This window comes from Zeus faber (assembly GCF_960531495.2).
Source record: "Zeus faber genome assembly, chromosome: 17".
NCBI classification, from domain to species: domain Eukaryota; kingdom Metazoa; phylum Chordata; class Actinopteri; order Zeiformes; family Zeidae; genus Zeus; species Zeus faber.
Genome location: NC_137204.1, coordinates 25,708,806 through 25,727,807, shown reverse-complemented (window position 1 = coordinate 25,727,807; position 19,002 = coordinate 25,708,806). Strand labels below are relative to the sequence as shown.

The 19,002-nt window shown below is 45.0% G+C and overlaps 1 protein-coding gene across 1 annotated transcript in view; it reads right to left on the bottom strand.

The window, feature by feature from the left end:
- niban2a (niban apoptosis regulator 2a) overlaps positions 1-19,002 on the bottom strand; it is a 41,312-nt gene that overhangs the window by 19,784 nt on the left and 2,526 nt on the right. The window contains exons 2-5 of the mRNA XM_080017546.1: positions 12,364-12,494; positions 9,461-9,589; positions 9,247-9,352; positions 8,440-8,607 (exon numbers count right to left, since the gene is read on the bottom strand). Of these exons, the coding sequence (XP_079873672.1) occupies positions 8,440-8,607; positions 9,247-9,352; positions 9,461-9,589; positions 12,364-12,494 (534 nt within the window). The remainder of the gene's footprint in view (positions 1-8,439; positions 8,608-9,246; positions 9,353-9,460; positions 9,590-12,363; positions 12,495-19,002) is intronic.

The following is a 19,002-nucleotide window of genomic DNA, read 5'->3' as shown; positions in this document are numbered from 1 at the left end:
GGAAAGTGAGCGTCTTATGGCGAAGACAAGGGTTGAAACCGGACGTGAGATGGAATTCTGGGACTTGTAGTGTGATCCAACCACTGCAGTACGGACGATCTGACGGATTTCCACTTTAATACAACCTGCACCGGCTTTACCGAAGTAGGGGCGGGGGGGCGGCCCCGGCTGCGGTGGGCGGGCGGGACGGGTGGGACGACTCGCTGTGACGGGTGGCTCTCCAGTGGTGCCCCCCTGCGGGGTTGGGGGGGGTGGGGGCTCTGAACGCCGAGGCCGTGCCCCAACCTGCACGGTGCAACGGCTCCTGGCTTCCCTTACTTATCTGACTGAGCAGCAACAGTCATTTTCAACTTGAAAGGCTGGTGATAAACGCAAACGTAACCCCGCCTCGTCTCCGAGCGGCAGCCTAATCCACGAGGCCCAAACTTATCTAAAGATGAAAAAATATATATATATATGAATTATATTTCTATGAAATGTCATAGGTATCGTGGAGGCGGAACAATCTCCTTCGTACAGAGCATCGGAATGAAATAGGTTGGAAGGCGTGACTGGCGTGATGACCATGATTATTGTTGTTGCTGTTGTCGCTGCTGTTGTTGTTGTTGTTGTTGTTTATGTTGTTGTTTCTGTTGTTGCTGCTGCTGCTGTTGTTGCTGTTGTTGTTTTTGTCGTTGCTGCTGCTTTCGTTGTTGCTGCGGTTTCAGGGTCATTCTTTTTAAATGACCAGCTGACAACAATGTTATTTCTTTGATTGTATTTCTCTGTAAAGCACATTGTGTTGCCCTGCTATGAAATGCGCTTTATAAATAAAGTGTGACTTGACTTGACTTGACTTGACTTATTATGTTGATTTAAAGGAAAAGTTCACTATTCTTTCAACTCAGTCCTTATTAGAGTGTCGGTTGCTATTCCTTAAAATTGTCCAAACGTTCGGTTAGTTTGTACTTTGAACAGTTATAAATGCTGGGAACCAATATTTTAATAAGACCTGGCATGAAAAATAATGACTGATGTATTTTACTCACTACAATATACAGTAAGCATTCCTTCAGTAATGTACCTTTATACATGCCTTGTGGAGCCATCTTGTCTGATCTGCTCAATAAACAACTTAATAACACTGACTGGTTCACGCATTCCGTGTTTTTGGACAGCAGCCATGGGTAAGGCAAGGAAGCGTTCCTGAAAGGTTTATCATTTTATTCAAAAGCCAATTATGATAATTGAACGTTAAGCCTGGTGTGTGTTAGATACAGTAGGAATGCACTGTACAAAGGTGAACTTATTTCACCTGTGGTAGAGCTCGTCCGTGGCAGGATGACAAGAGTCTCTGTGTTAGAAAAGAAAAAATGATCACCATCTGAACTTGTTCACTGTCAAACAGCTGCTTTGCATGGAACGCCCGGTTATCAGAACCTTCCATGGTCCAATCAGTGACGGCCGGGACAAACCAAAAGATACGCATTCAAAACACTTTTTTGAATGACATCATCACATGTCTAAAGACCTTTTTTTCCCATCCCACGCAGTGTGCACACAATATAGGGTTCAGCAGGAGGGGGATGGCACTTCTAGCACACACTATAGGAGCCAAGACTTAGGACTTTGTATAATTCCAAACCATCCTGATATTCCCAGCAGAGTGCTGATCACAAGACCATGTCGAACCAAATGGCCGCCGGTGACGGGAGCGCAATCTTAACCACCCTCAAGAAAAGAGATTTCCTGATGTCTGTCTTATGCAGGTACACACCAAAGGACTTTGAAAAGACAGTGTCACGCATGTCCCCCCCCCCCCCCCCCATCCCAGTAGTGAACACACTATAGGAGCCAAAACTTACGACTTGATATAGTCTTGAACTGATCACAACATAGCCCCTAACCCCCAATCCGAATCCGTTTGTTTCTGATAATTTAAACTCGAACAACTTAACCTTAAGACAATCTATTTCCTCGTGATTATCTTATGGAGGAATACACCAGTGTACTTTGAAAAGACTTTCAAAATACTGGATCACAGATGTAGAGACTACGCTTCCCCATTCCAGTGGTGTACACATTATAGGAGCCAAAACTTGATATTCTAGTCTGGGACTGATTACAATCTAACCCTAACCCCTAACCCCTAACCCTAACCCCATTCTAGTGGTGTACACATTATAGGAGTCAAAACTTGATATTCTAGTCTGGGACTGATTACAACCTAACCCTAAACCCAACCCTAACCCTACAACCCAAACCTAAGCCTACAACCTAACCCTAACCCTGACCTTAACCCTAATACCCAAACCTAACCTTAACCCTACTACCTAACCCTAACCCTACAACCCAAACCTAACCCCTAACCCTAATCCATTTGTTTCCGATAATTTAAACCTGAACAACTTAACCCTAAGACAGTATATTTCCTTATGATTATCTAACGCAGTTTTACACCAGTGTACTTTGAAATGACTTTCACACATGTAAAGACTTTCCTTCCCCATCCCAGTGGTGTACACATTATAGCAGCCAAAATGTGATATTCTAGTCTGGGTCTGATTACAACCTAACCCTAAACCTCACCCTCACCCTAACTCTACAACCTAAACGTAACCCTACAACGTAAATCCAACCCTGACCCTACAACCTAACCCTAACCTCAACCCTAACCCAAACCCTGACCTTAACGCTAACCCAAACCCTGACCTTAACCCTAACCCGTTTCTGATCATTTAAAACCAAACAACTTAACCTTAAGAAAAGAGATTTCTTTATGAATTCTCTTAAGATCTTCAAAATGTTTCCCGGGGACTCGAAAATCCTAGCAAAAGTCCTTAGTTGTAAACAGGTCAATGAAGATCCTTGAGTTTGTTCCACCAGTAAAAGGCAACGACTAGATAATGGTCGCCCTCACGGCACGCCAACAGAATCTTACACACCGTTGTTGGAAAAAGGATCAAGATCCCAAAACAGGAACGTTTGCTCTACTTTCTGAGTTTTACGTAAAAGCATTTGAAAGAACTTCATTTGTGTGCTTGTTTTAAGTGTGTGTGTGGGCGGGTGTGTTGTGAATGGGTGGAGCTGCGTCGCTGAGGGGGAGGGGTGGGGGTGGCGGTGGGGGGGTCGGTTCATAAAACCATTAGTGTCCCCCAGGAAAAGGGGTCTGCTCGGCCTGGGTGTGCCTAACGCACCGCCATTACAGGGGCGACGCCCTGACGTGACGTCCCGACGGGGCTCACGCCTACAGCTTAAAAGGAAATTCAAGGCCTGGAGGGATAAAGGTCCAGGCTGCAGGTTGATGTGAGCGATACAAACACCTATGAAAAAATAGGAAAGGAGGTTAAACGCACAGCGCTCCCGATGCACGCCTTCCCTCGTCACTGCACTGGCCCCGCAGCCAGAAGCTGGGATTCGAGTCGGGTCACGTCAGGATCCATTTTTAGCACCTTATCACACCAGCATCTCCACAAACCTTAAATTATGAGGACGGAAGAAGGGTTTAAAAAGCACCGTGAATCAGAAAGGACACAGCCAAACATGCTGAATGTACAACATGAAAAAAGATGTAGATGACTGCAACTAGGCCTGGGCGATACGGCCAAAATCTTTTACCCCGATGGAGTTCATTTCATATCACGATAACATTATCCAGTATATCCCGTTATAGCACATTTTCTGTGTATTCAATAAATAAATCGTTTATATTAAAAGAGCGACGCGGTAAAGCCTCTTTGAGACGCGGCGCAGCAGGGAAAGGAGCTCGTTGGGGCTCTCAAATTCGCAGGAGAGGCAAAAATCGCAATTTAAATTTAAAATGCAAACTTTTATTCACTGAAAAACGGAACCAAACAAAACAAAAAACCTGATCGGCAAACGTGTTGAAAATGATTATAACAATTTCTTAAAAAAGGCCCGTATCCTATTTGCCATATCTAAAGCAACCGTGTCCAAACGGCAGAACCCCCCCCCCCCCCCCCCTTTTGCGCCCACGCGCTTCCTCACCTTGTGGCGGTCAGGCGGAGTCGTTCCTCCACGTTTGTTTACATTCGCTTCCACGTGCGGATAATGTAAAGCACCGTGACCCAAAATATGTAAAATATCACTAACCCTGACCTTAACCCTAACCATAACCCTACAACCCAAACCTAACCCCTAACCCTAACCTTTCAAAATACTGTATCACACATGTAGAGACTACGCTTCCCCATCCCAGTGGTGTACAAACCCAAACCTAACCCTAACCCTACAACCTAACCCTGACCCTACAACCTAACCCTAACCCTACAACCTAACCCTAACCCTACAACCTAACCCTACAACCTAACCCTAACCCAAAAACCTAACCCTAACCCTACAACCTAACCCTAACCCTACAACCTAACCCTACAACCTAACCCTAACCCTACAACCTAACCCTACAACCTAACCCTAACCCTAACCTTTCAAAATACTGTATCACACATGTAGAGACTACGCTTCCCTACACATGTAGAGACTACGCTTCCCCATCCCTAACCCTAACCCTAACCCTAACCCTAACCCTAACCCTAACCCTAACCCTAACCCTAACCCTGGGGGATGGTAGCTCAGGCGGTAGAGCTGGTGGTCTAGTGATCTAAAGGTTGCTGGTTCGATCCCAGGCTCCTCCTGCTAGCATGCTGTAGTGTCCTTGAGCAAGACACTTAACCCCTAATTGCTCCTGATGGCTGCGTCCGTCGGTGTTTGAACAATTGTAAGTCGCTTTGGATAAAAGCGTCTGCTAAATGACTAAATGTAAATGTAAATGTAAATCCCAGTGGTGTACAAACCCAAACCTAACCCTAACCCTACAACCTAACCCTGACCCTACAACCTAACCCTAACCCTACAACCTAACCCTAACCCTACAACCTAACCCTACAACCTAACCCTAACCCAAAAACCTAACCCTAACCCTACAACCTAACCCTACAACCTAACCCTAACCCTACAACCTAGCCCTAACCCTACAACCTAACCCCTTACCCTAACCCTACAACTTAACCCTAACCCTACAACCTAACCCCACCCCTAGAACCAAATCCTAAACCTACAACCCTAACCGTAACCCTACAACCTAACCCCAACCCTACAACCCTAACCCCTTACCCTAACCCTACAACCTAACCCTAACCCTACCCCTACAACCTAATCCTAACCCTACAACCCTAACCCTAACCCTAACCCTAATCCATTTGTTTCTGATAATTTAAACCCGAACAACTTAACCCTAAGACAGTATATTTCCTTGTGATTATCTTACACAGTTTTACACCAGTGTACTTTGAAATGACTTTCAAACTACAGTATCACACATGTAAAGACTTTCCTTCCCCATCCCAGTGGTGTACACATTATAGCAGCCAAAACTTGATATTCTAGTCTGGGACTGATGGATATAAAATATCACTGAAAAGCACTGATGCCACTGATTTATGACATTGGAAAAGAAAAAATGTGTATATATATATATATATATATATATACACAGTATATATATACGATAGTCATTTCTCTATGGTCGTACGGCATATCGTCATATGGCACCACCCTAATTGCAACTAAACAGGCCTCTGATTGCGGTTGGAACCGGTTGGGTGTGACACAGAAAAATGCTCTAAAAACCAAAGAATGGATCCCAGAATTCCAGGGTGATGTTGCCTTGAGCAGCCGGCGGGCGGAGGAGGGACGCTGAGCACATAGCGGGACGTCGCAGCTGGAATGTTCCGGCTGGGATTCTGCCGTTTACTGAGCTTGTCCGGACAGGCGGAGCGGGAGGGGAGAGGCAGAGTAGGCGGAGGAGGAGGAGGGGGGAGGGACGGGGACTGACAACGTCTCGTTTTTCGGCAAGCGAGCAACCGACTCCCGGTTTTAGAGCGTCGACCCTTCCAAACAAATATCCGAGCTCATCCGCCACGTAAAGCGCACGTAAGTGGCCGGGTTAAAAACAGCGACGCCCTTGGTGCTGACAGCGGTGGAGGAGGTTGCCAGGATGGCGACCTCACTTCCTGCTTTGCATGGGGTGTTCTCAAACAAGACGCAGGTGACAGAAGGTTTTTTTGTTATCTGTGCGGTCGACCAGAACACTTTGTATACCCACCACACCAAACATGACAGTTAGTGAGTGTTTGTGTGTGTGTGTGTGCGTGCGTATGTGCGTGCGGGCGCTGTGGTTGTGTTCATGCAGTTGGAGTGTGACTGCAGATATGTGTGTGTGTGTGTGTGTGTGTGTGTGTTCATGCAGTTGTAGTGTGAGATTTGTGTGTGTGTGTGTGTGTAAGTGTGTGTGTGTGTGTGTCAGTGTGTGTGTGTGTGTCAGTGTGTGCGTGTGTGTTTATGCAGTTGTAGTGTGAGTGCAGATGTGTGTGTGTGTGTGTGTGTGTGTGTGTTTGTATGTGTGTGTGTGTGTGTGTGTGTGTGTGTGTGTGCGCTCATGCCATTGGAGTGTGAGTGCAAGTGTGTGTGTGCAGCGTGTGTGTTCCTGCAGTTGGAGTGTGAGATTTGTGTTTGTGTGTGTGTCTGTATGTATGTGTGTGTGTGTGTGTGTGTCAGTGTGTGCGTGCGTGTGTATGCAGTTGTAGTGTGAGTGCAGATGTGTGTGTGTGTGTGTGTGTGTGTGTGCTGTGGGTGTGTTCATGCCATTGGAGTTGGAGTGCAAGTGTGTGTGTGTGTGTGTGTGTGTGTGTGTGTGTGTGTGTGTGTGTGCAGCGTGTGTGTTCCTGCAGTTGGAGTGTGAGATTTGTGTGTGTGTGTGTCTGTATGTATGTGTGTGTGTGTGTGTGTGTGTCAGTGTGTGCGTGCGTGTTTATGCAGTTGTAGTGTGAGTGCAGATGTGTGTGTGTGTGCTGTGTGTGTGTTCATGCCATTGGAGTGTGAGTGCAAATGTGTGTTAGTGTGTATGTGCAGCGTGTGTGTTCATGCAGTTGGAGCGTGACTACAGATACTGTAGGTGTGTGCGTGTGTGTGTTCATGCAGTTGTAGTGTGTGTGTGTGTGTGTGTGTGTTTGTAGTGGTTAGCATGGGTGTGGGCACACAGTTTACTAAATATGTCTCAGATGTCTGAGTTGTTTTTTTTAAAGATCGCCTGAAGACCCAAAACAAATCCAAATAAATATTTGCAACCGATGATAACCGCCAGTTTCAGGAGCCAACAGAACCCAGATGTACTACTTTTACAGACAAAATGAATTGATATATTGAAATATTCATTTGATACACAAGTTTTTATGATTTACAAAATATTAAAACAGAACATACGTACGATAATCTGAAAATATAAAAAAAAAAATCCTACTTTCCGCTAATTTCAGTTTTGTTTTGTCACAGCCCGGGAGCCGCTGGGAGGGGGTTAGGTAAGGTTAGTGCCCTCAGCTGTTTGGAACGATCGCTGGCTGGATCTCGGTCTCTGGTGTTTAAAGCTCCGTGTCCTTGCCTCGCGGGGTCCGAGGCAAGCCCCGTCACGTCGCCCCGGTCTGGTTCCCACAGCCCCCCGCGAGCACGCCTCACTCACTCACCCCTGCCGCCGGGATCGGCTGGAGGCGCCGGGAACATGTGTGCGCTCGTGCACGCGCACACACACACATGCGCGTGCACGCCGACACATGCACGTACACAAAATTACTGTGATACACAGGGTGTAGATGTAGGATGTAAGAGAGCTGCTGCAGGTATATATTATGTAAACACACTTAAGGGTTTGTCGTCCATTTATTATATACTCAGAGGTTTATTTTATTGTTATTATATGTGTAACTTATTATTATTATTATTATTTTATTATTTTGTCACCGTTCTGCCTTCGTTGAATTCCAACATGAAACAAACATCACCAACAACCAACATCAGGCCGACCTCCCGTCGAGGGGCACGATGTGGGAACAGAGGATGTGCTTTGACATCGACGCTGGAGGAGCGGAGGAGAGCGGGAAAAGCAGAAAACACCGGGATCCAAGGACGCCCACTTCACCGATCAACCAGCTCATTCAGGTGACACGCACACGCACGCACACGCGTGCACACACACACACACACACACACACACACACACACACACACACACACACACACACACACCCTTGTCAGTGTCATGAACAATGGTGATGAGGTGGAGGGGAGGTCTCACTCTTAAGGGTGGAGCAGTGACAGTAATGACCACGGGCTGAATGGGTAATCTTTTGAAAAGAAAAACATCCAACAGGTATTTGGCTTGCACTGTGCGTGTGTGTGTGTGTGTGTGCGTGTGCGTGTGTGTGTGTGTGCCTGTGCGTGCGCGCTTGTGTTTTTCCGTGTGTTTGGTCTCCGAGGTGACTATTTTCTGCTTTCGCGCTGCACCAGGAACATGGGTCCTCACTTACCATTGTATTGACTTGTACCGTGTATTGACCCAGTCCTCACTTTGATGCCAGTACAAGAATGCGCGCGTGTGTGTTTCCGTACCGTTGTTGGTGTGCCTGACGCAGTCCTGCAGCACCGCATGCCATTTGGTCTGCTCCTTCTCCGTCATGACGCAGAAGTAGTGGTGCCGGGCGTAGGGATGCCACAGGATGAGGGGGAACTGTGTCGCACACTTGATGAAGGGGCTGGTGCTCACTTTGGCCTTAATCCCTACAACACAGATAAACAAACCCCAAAGAAACGATATTAAACCGTCCGGCTGTACCACAATAAGGTTGTATTACTTAAAGTTCGAATCCATCAGATCGCCTGTGCTGGGTGGACTATACCACGAGTCTCGGAATTCAACACCACATTTTATTTTTTTTTTTCACCTTTGTCTTTGCTCCAAGATGGCGGAGGGATATGTTTTCTCCCGGTTCATCTTTTAGCTTCATCAAACTCACCGCGGCCATGTGGCGGACCCCGCAGCCAACGACGGCGACAGTACCACGTGTAACTCAGATACGTACATTCGATGGCTGTTTCTTAATGAGTGCCAGCGAAATTAAAGCATCAAATATGGGGTTTTTATTTATTTTTTTTACAAAATAATCTTATGGATTACCACTTTAACTTGAACGAATGCCTTAACGATGTGATGTACGCAGATTATGTTTAATTACAGCATCTATTCATGCCTTGGATAAGTGTTTTATTAATTATTTAGTTACCATGAAGAAATGCATTCATGTCTTATTTAGGCATTAGTTTATCATTGATTAGGTTAATAATACAACCGCAATATAAAGTGTATTTCACCGACATCGATCCACCTCAGTGATGTCATTTGCGCTCGGTGGGTGATACCTGGCAGGCTGTCGTTGACCAGCTCCATGTACTCCTCCATGGACTTCAGGGCCTTGTACCCCGCACAGTTGATGGAGACTTTGGGATGCAGGCGACGCTCGTGAGCCTGGCGGAGCGAGGGAGGAGGAGACGAGGGAAAACCGGAGAGTCAGAGGCACCGCGCGGAGGATGCTGCAGCAGCGGGAGGGAAGCGCGGGTTATACTTTTTACTCACGGCTTTGCCTTCGTAGAGGCTGATGGCGTACGTGCTGGACACGAACACGAAGCGGTTCCTCCATTTCCTGTTCTCCTCCAGGTACTGGAACAGGTTCCCGGAGAAGATGGACCGGTCTGCCAGGGGGTCCTGGAGAACACCAGGAAGAGTTCAAGGAGGAGACACAAATTAATTAATTATTATTATTATTGTTGTTGTTGTTGTTATTAACAACAACAACAAGAATCACGATAATAATCATCATCATAATAACAAATAATAACAAAATGTAACATAATAAATTGTAAGTAAAAAAAACCCAATATATATATGTTGTGTTATATGTGTTTGTAGGATACAAAAAAAATGTTATAATAGGAACAATAATATAATATTAGTCATAAAACCTCTATTTGTTTTTTTTCTATTTTTCTCTGGTATATTTAATGCTTATAAATAAATAATATAAATAAATATAAATGCTTTATAATTTGTGTTTTATTTTTTTACATTATTATTATAATTCATAATATTAATTAGAATTAGAATTACATTATTATAATAATAATAATAATAATAATAAGAAGAAGAAGAAGAAGAAAAATAGAGCCAGAAAATTAAAATGACATGAGATGTTTCTTTTTATTATTATTATTATTATTATTATTATTATTGTTGTTGTTTTTATTTTTTATTTTTTTAAAGGTTCAATTATTAGGCCCCCATTTAAAAAAAAAAAAAAAGACCTCCATGTGGTAAAAGGTTTCTCTGTCAGCACTGGACCTTAATTGCTGTTTCCTAAGCTTGTGGGGGTGGAGGTCACCACCAAAAAAAAAAACAAACACAAAAAATGTTTACACAGCTACGCGCCGCGCCGCCCACTTTGGCTTTAGATTTCCTGTCTTAGATCAAATAATACAGCGAGCAAGTCAAACAGCGTGTCAGGGGGAGGAAGGAGGGAGGGAGGAGAGGAAGGGAAGGAGGGGAGGAAAGGGGGAGTGGAGAGGGAGAGAGAAAAAGAGAGGGAGAGAGAGAGAGAGGGAGAGAGAGGGGTCCTGTGTTGGAAAGCTGCTCCGTCGACTTGCGTTGGATGGAAAACTTTGGGTTGCATGTGAACACGTGCATGCATGAGTCCTGCTGAGCTCACAGCTTTTTACTTTCTTTAACCTTTTGACGCACGCTCTGTGAAAGAGCGATGCATATTTCACGTTAAAGAAGTAAGAATAAATAAAAATATGTGTATTTTTCAAATCCGACTTTTATTGTAGAAGACGCTGCAGAAGTGAGTTTAAGTTTGATTGAAATCAACAACTTGCACCAATGCATATTATATATTTAACAAAACACCTTTTTATCTTGATGATATTCAAGAACCGAACCGACCGAATGGCTGCACAACTTCCAAACGAAGTATTGATATTGAGCCGATATAATTTAATTTAATCACCGTATCACCAATTTTTTTTATTTATTAATTAACCTACCCAGCCCTATGAAATAAGATTAGCAAAAAGGCGTCCAGCTTTCATTTTAAGTGAGATCTAACGCAGCACCTGGGGCGTGTGTGTGCACGTGGCGATAGAACAGATGAAGGGCCCGGGCCGGGGCAGCCGCAGCAGCAGCATTCCAAACAGCATCGCTGTTCATGTGTGAAATGTGCTCCACTTCCCCTCCACTGACTCCGTGAAACAACCACCGAGTATCCAAACCGCGTCCGGAGCACGGGAGCGCCCGGACCGGTCCACCCTCTGGTCAGGCTGGGCCGGGTCCAAAGCCGGCGGAGTTCTGGTCCGGCCCGGGGGATTCCCCCATTTGTCCGTGAGTCCATTCAGTTTGAGATCGGAAACCTCCCCAATGTATTTCCACGAAACCCTTAGGTCTGATGTGGAAGGGTTGAGTGAAGGATGTCACGATGTGATAAGATTTGTTTGGATTTCGTTTTTTTCTTTTTCCTCTTTTCAATTTCACTTGTTTTCCTTTGTTTTCTTGCTTCTGTAATACCTGGATTCACCCACAACAGATTAATATGGTCTAATGTTGTTTCATTTGGCAACTGTACGATGGAGTGACATGGAGGGCAACTTCCAAATTGTGCAGTTGGGGTTTTTTTGTCTTGTAGAACAAGTGGAAAGTACGCCCGTGGTCCACTGGGAATGGGCCCTGCGAAACCAGCAGCAGTGGGAGAAGTGCTCAGAGCTTTCACTTCAGTAAAACATATAAATACCTGGGGCACAGAAGTACCCTAGTCAAAGTGAAAGTGCCACATTTTGACTTGAGTAAAAGTACTGAAGCACTTGTTGTCAAATGTACTTAAAGTATTAAAAAGTACTTTGCAAAATGCTACTGTAGCTCTTTTTTTTTTCCTGCGGATGATTCTTGTGTAGGTCCTGATTTTAATAAATCATAAAAACATATAATGGCATAGGCGTCATGAGTCACAGTACTTTACAAGAATATACAAATATAAATCACGATTAGTTTTGGTGGTAACCGACTATATTAACATGATTATGTTAGAAATGCAGTCGTGTAAAATGTTTAGATATTAATATTTGCTTTGAAATATAACAGAGAAAAAGTTGAAAGTCTCCAAAACTGAATGTACTGAAGTACAGAGCCTTGAAAAAGGCACATAAGTGCAGTTATTAAATGGATAAAGTACTTGTACTCTGTTTCTTTCCACCGCTGGAACCACAAGTCTATGTATATGTGTCCTTGTAGATAAAATATACATATATATATATATATTTAAAAGAATAATTTCAAAACTTCATGATACTAAACCACATATGTCCGTGATCACACCCTCGGCTCAGACGTGGGGGAAGATGAACGTCCTGCTGGGACCGGCGCATGCGAGGTGTTTTTTTGGCAGTGGCGTTTAGCGCCCCCTGTAGGTGAGTGGGTTGAGCGTGGTGACTCGCCTTGCGGTGCAGGAGCTGCGACTGGGTCCCGCCGCCTCCTTCGATCTCGAAGCGAACGCTGTTGAACAGAGCGACGCTGTACTGCTGCTCGTAGGTCGCGCCGAAGGCCCGCATCACGTCCCGCGTCCGAGCTGGAGGGACACGACCGGAGTGAGTGAGCGAGTGAAGGTGCAGACAGAGTACAGTGTACAGTGTACTCCATAAGTACAGGAGTCCTTTGCCTTGCTAAGTAAGTAAGTAGCTTAGTAAGTCAGTAAGTAGCTAAGTAAGTAAGTAAGTAAATAAGTAAGCACTGTAAGTAGCTAAATCAGTAAGTAGGTTGTATGTCACACCTAAGTAAGTTAGTAAGAAGCTAAGTAAGTAAGTAGCTAAGTAAGTAAGTAAGTAAATAAGTAAGCACTGTAAGTAGCTAAATCAGTAAGTAGGTTGTATGTCACACCTAAGTAAGTAAGTTAGTAAGAAGCTAAGTAAGTAAGTAGCTAAGTAAGTAAGTAAGTAAGTAAATAAGTAAGCACTGTAAGTAGCTAAATCAGTAAGTAGGTCGTAGGTCACACCTAAGTAAGTAAGTTAGTAAGAAGCTAAGTAAGTAAGTAGCTAAGTAAGCAAGTCAGTAAGTAACTACAGTAAGTAGCTAAGTCAGTAAGTAGGTCGTAGGTCGCACAAAAGTAAGTAAGAAGGTAAGAAAGTAAGTAGCTAAGTAAGTCAGTAAGTAGCTAAGTAAGTAAGTAAGTAAATAAGTAAGCACTGTAAGTAGCTAAATCAGAAAGTAGGTCGTAGGTCACACCAAAGTAAGTAAGTTAGTAAGAAGCTAAGTAAGTAAGTAGCTAAGTAAGTAGGTCAGTAAGTAACTACTGTAAGTAGCTAAGTCAGTAAGTAGGTCGTAGGTCGCACAAAAGTAAGTAAGAATGTAAGAAAGTAAGTAGCTTAGTAAGTCAGTAAGTAGCTAAGTAAGTAAGTAAATAAGTAAGCACTGTAAGTAGCTAAATCAGTAAGTAGGTCGTAGGTCACACCAAAGTAAGTAAGTTAGTAAGAAGCTAAGTAAGTAAGTAAGTCAGTAAGTAACTACTGTAAGTAGCTAAGTCAGTAAGTAGGTCGTAGGTCACACCAAAGTAAGTAAGTTAGTAAGAAGCTAAGTAAGTAAGTCAGGAAGTCAGTAATTGAGTAACTAAGTAAGTCAGTAAGTAACTACTGTAAGTAGCTAAGTCAGTAAGTAGGTTGTAGGTCGCACAAAGGTAAGTAAGAAGCAGTAAGTAGAAGTAGAACAAGAACTTAGTAAGTAGATAAGCAATTAAGTAGCTAAGTTAGCGAGTAAGTAAGTAATTAAGTAGGTAAGTAATTAAGCAAGTAGCTAAGTAAGTAAGTAAGTACATAAGTGAGTAAGAAAGTAAGTAAGTAGCTAAATAAGTAAGTAAGTAAGTAACTACTTTAAGTAGCTAAGTCAGTAAGTAGGTCGCACTGAAGTCCCGTGAAGGAAGGTAATAAGTGAGTAAGTCAGTAAATAAATGAGTGACAGAAGATATAAAAACAATGGAAAACTAAATAAAAAATTAAAAAACAAATAAATCAAAAAACAAGCAGAGCAAGGTGAGACTTAGAGCCGTTGTTGCCGAGACTGAACTTTAAAACCAATGTCAGCAATGAATGGGATGTAAATGAGGTGACTTTCCGTCAGTTGGGTGAAAGCAAATTAAACTTTCCACAAGATTTTTTCTCGTCATGTGCAATAAGTAGACCTGCATTATTACAGTTTTTATCCAACGTCACAATACTTATGGTGTCACAAGGTAAACAGGAAACACAATTAAACGATTATTGCAACCAGCTGCATGACAGTTCACGGTCAACTGAAATCACGACTCCTCCCTCGTGGGCATGACAAATGATGCAGATTAAAAACGTGCACAGGCAAGTGCTCACACAAACAGGCACGCACGCACGCGCACACACACACACACACACACACACACACACACACACACACACACACACACACACACACACAGAGACAATCACACGCACGCACAGGAGTGATGCATATAGTGCATCAAGTGTATTAGTGAGATAACATGACGTGTGATGTACAGTGTGATTGACACTCGTATTGAAACACAATGCAAATGAATAAAGCCCCTGTAGCGGATCAGTCCTGCCAAACAAAAGCTTGTGCGGGACGTTACAGGAAAAAAGGGAACACAACAAAAGGGTGAGTTCGGCTTGCTCCAGCCCGGCGACGGGCACCGAGATACCCCTTCAGCCAAACCGTGAATCTGGGTCAGATGCTGCTGCCGGGGTCTGGTTCCGCCTCTGACCTTGTGCTCTGACGTCGAGCGCACGAGGATGATGGCGGAGGAGGGCGTCCCCGCGGGAAGCCTTTTGTGAATGTCACTTTATGGTTTGATTTTAGAATCATTACGTTTCTGAAAATACATTTGGGGGGAGTCGTCACAGGTGTGAGAATGGGCTGGCGGGGCTGCGGGTGGCTGGAAAATGAAAAAATTGTATTTATCCATTTTTATAGTTGTTGTTTATTCATATATTTATTTATCTGTTCATTTAATTATTTATCTGGGTTTTTTGGTGTATTTGTTGGTTCATTTATTTATTACATTTTATATGACAGGGCTGTGGATGACGACAAAATAATTACATTTCACTTATTTATTTGTTTACTTGTTTATTCATGCATTTGCTTGTTTATTTCTTTGTTTATTTATTTGTTAATTTATTATATATTTTTTTTTAATTCAAATGCAATGCCGGTCAAAAAACAATGTATTTGATTTTATTCGCATATCCCAAGTGTATCTGTGAGAGAAACGTTTCAGGCATACTTCAGGTTAAGAGAAGATGTGCTATTGTTTTCTCTAGAAATGAAATACTACTACTACTTGTAATTCGCATTCTTCATTATTTTTTCAGGTGTATAACAAAATGTGGGTATAAAAGGAGATACATGAGAGAGAACGCTCCTGCTTTATCAAATAAGAGGCTAAAAATAGCAACAACAACAAAAAAAAAAAAAGCCCAAAATAGCATTTGATACTTTTTTTTGGCCGACACTTTCTAAGAAACAGCGAATGTGTGTGTGTTACGCATGTGCTCCTCTATATGCGGTTTCCACTGTTGGTGGCGGGGTCCGCCACGCGCAAGAAGTAAAAGGTGAATTTGCGAAAAGCAGCGTAGCTCGTTGTGGTCACTAAACTTCTGATATGCATGAACATTAACAAAAAACGACAAAAAATATCCCGACCACTTCAAGTGACCCGAAGGAAAAACAAACAACAAAAAAATTGTTGCAGTTTTGAATGAAATTCTGGGACTTGTAGCATAATCCACTCGACACGGGTGATCTGATGGATTACCACTTTAATTAGGCCTTTTTCTTTTTATTATTGTAGAGAACAGTGGGGTAGAGAGAGGAAGAGACAGGCAGCAAATGACTGCGGGCTGGATTTGAATTTGGGCTGCTGCAGGTATTTCGCCTGTCTGGTACATGTGCTTATCTGGTTGAACCACCCGGATGCTCCGTAGTGAAGCTTTTAAAAGCTAAATTATGACTTGTAATTCAAAAGCCATGGTAACATACTGTATGTTGTATAGGAAAATGGCCACGTAATAAAATCATGACAGGTCTAAGAAAACGATAACCCTCAACCGTCCGTCAAGAGCCGTAATTCATTGCATTATCAGCACCATTGTCAGCACACAGCTATCGCACAGAAAAGCCCTCTGGGATGGAAAGCTTTTGCATAGTTTATCAGCACACTTTGCACCAGGGAGACATTTGAATAGTGACACTTAGATATCGCCAAAGTCGAAATGCATCCGGGTGCGTAGACCTGCACCTCGACACGGGCAAAGGCTGCAATGTCCGCTGAAATACTGGACAAACGCTTCCAATGATCCAGCAGGTCCCCATTCTGGTCAGGAATCATTTGACAGTGCCCTTGGTCGTGGGCAGCGGCCTCAGAAAGGGAGAGAGGGCCGTCTGGCAATCGGAAGGTTCCTCCTGGTAGCGTGCCGAGGTGTCCTTGAGCAAGACACGTAGACCCCAAACTGCTCCCGACGAGCATTGCACGGCTGCCCCCGTGGGCGCGGGAATAACTCGCCAGTGGCCTTGGACGAAAGTGTCTGATCAACGACGTAACGTTTGCTTCTCACTGACTCCATGAGGAATTAAACATTTAGCCCACATGGAACAGAACCTCTGTCCACAGGGAAGACCAACCCCACCCCCAGACGGTGGACGTGAACATGCCGTCCTGTCGGCAGCAGATTGGCTTATCGGGGTCGTTATTGGGAGCTGGTGGCGGCGGCGGCGGCGGCGGCGGCGGGGGCGGCCATGACGAGATGTTTGTGGAGGACGCAGGAAGAGAGGGAGCTGGCTCGGGAGAGAAGGTCAGGAAGGAAAGAGCTGACCAGACAGGAAAGATAGAGAGAAGGAAGGAAGGACGGAGAACGTGGAGGAGGTGGGAGGGAACCACACGCACCTAACCGACACACTCAAGCGCGCACGCGCACACACACACATTGAAAGTGTACTCTAGTTCATGGGTTTCCCTCCTTTTGTCCTCAGAGAGCCCCCAAATCCACCCTGATTCAATCGGAGACCCCCATATTTAAAAGGCGTGATATATTTATTTCCAATGTGTTTATTAGTGGTCGGCGGCCATTTTGGTCCGAATTGGGTTTATTTCCATAGTAGAGAGAGCGAGGTGTTTTTGGGCCCGCAGTACACCGGAACAAACTATCGCCCTCGTGAGAAGCCCCGGTGAAGCCCAGTGTGGGCTGAAAGTACAGTTAAAGAGCGGGATTCAGGGGTTTTTTGGTTTTTTTTCCTCCGTTGATTTACAATTTTGGGCTTACGGAGAAGATGGTTTTCCACCTTTTCTACGGGGAGGAAAGGTGGAAAAATACAGGAAACACCGGGGGGGTGAGTCACTGGCACAGCGCTGTAGCAGGTCAGGCAGTTCCACAGCCGTTTAGGACGCTGAAGTACTGTGTTTAGGATTCATTATTCACAGGTAAAGAGTATTTACACAAAGAGTAAAGTCCCGAGCGACGAGGGCGACGGGAGGTCCTGATGCTCACGTTTTTCGCTTCGTACGAGTGGGAAACTGGCCGATGAATCTGAATCTAACATAAAAACGCGGCTCTTGCCAAGTTGCCCTTCGCTGCCGCGCTCGCCCCGCCCCCCCGGCGTGACGTCGCATTCGAGTTGGCAATGGCCGATTTTTAGGTGGGCGTGTGCATTTTTTTGGAGAGAGTGACAGAGAGAGAGAGAGAGAAGACAGAGGTTTCTTTTGGACAGTGAGGGCAGCAATTCTGCCAACTGTGCTTTCCACAAGATGATCTGCCAAAGCCAACAAACACTGAGCAGAACGGAGTCAGACAGACAGCGAGAGAGACAGACAGGCAGACAGACAGACAGATGGACAGACAGACAGACAGATAAATAGATAGACAGACGGATAGAGAGACAGAGAGGCAGGCAGGCAGACAGACAGATGGACGGACAGACAGACAGATAACTAGATAGACAGACGGATAGAGAGACAGAGAGGCAGGCAGGCAGACAGACAGATGGACGGACAGACAGACAGATAACTAGATAGACAGACGGATAGAGAGACAGAGAGGCAGGCAGACAGACAGATGGACGGACAGACAGATGGACAGACAGACAGACGGATAAATAGATAGACAGACGGATAGAGAGACAGACAGACAGGCAGGCAGGCAGACAGGCAGACAGACGGGCAGACAGACAGACGGATAAATAGATAGACAGACGGATTGAGAGACAGACAGACAGGCAGGCAGGCAGGCAGGCAGGCAGACAGACAGGCAGATAGACAGACAGGCAGGCAGGCAGGCAGGCAGACAGGCAGACAGACAGATGGATAAATAGATAGCCAAACGGATAGAGAGACAGACAGACAGGCAGGCAGGCAGACTGGCAGACAGACAGACAGACAGACAGACAGACAGACAGGCAGACAGACAGGCAGACAGACAGACAGACAGACTGAACTGGGACTGGATGTGGTGCCGGTGCATCTTCTGGCGTTGTGACTGGGGAAGGGTTGGATGTGAGGAGGACCCTGGAAGCCTGAAGGACTGATCTCCATGACGCTCAATGTGTCTGTTGAGCGTCCTTCAGGCTCTGGGCGTCATGTGACGTCTCAGGTTCGTGGCTTTTTTCTTTGACAAAGCTGTGATGTTTATACGCTGTGACCACGCAATGAGCGGCGCTCCAGTGTTTTCTCCGTGTTCCACCTCGGGGTTTGCTTCGATGAGTGTGGCGGGCGCTTGCTCTGGGTTTTCTTGGACAGGTAGGGCGGTAGTCAGACAGACATGTGGTCCAGGTCAGTTCCTCCGCCCACAGGTTGCCGGAGTGACATTTGTTTAGTGCGGTGTGTTGTGGATTTTAGGGATTACAGGATCCCGTTCGCCTGGCGCGGCAGATCGCTCCTCGTTCCCAGGCCAGGATCCAGTATCGAGGCAGCGCCGTGTGTGTGCGTGTGTGTGTGTGTGTGTGTGTGTGTGTGTGTGTGTGTGTGTGTGTGTGTGCGCGTGTGTGTGTGTGTTCACGGTGCCTCTGGGAGGAGGTCATTTGTAAGGGACTGCTTCAGCTGC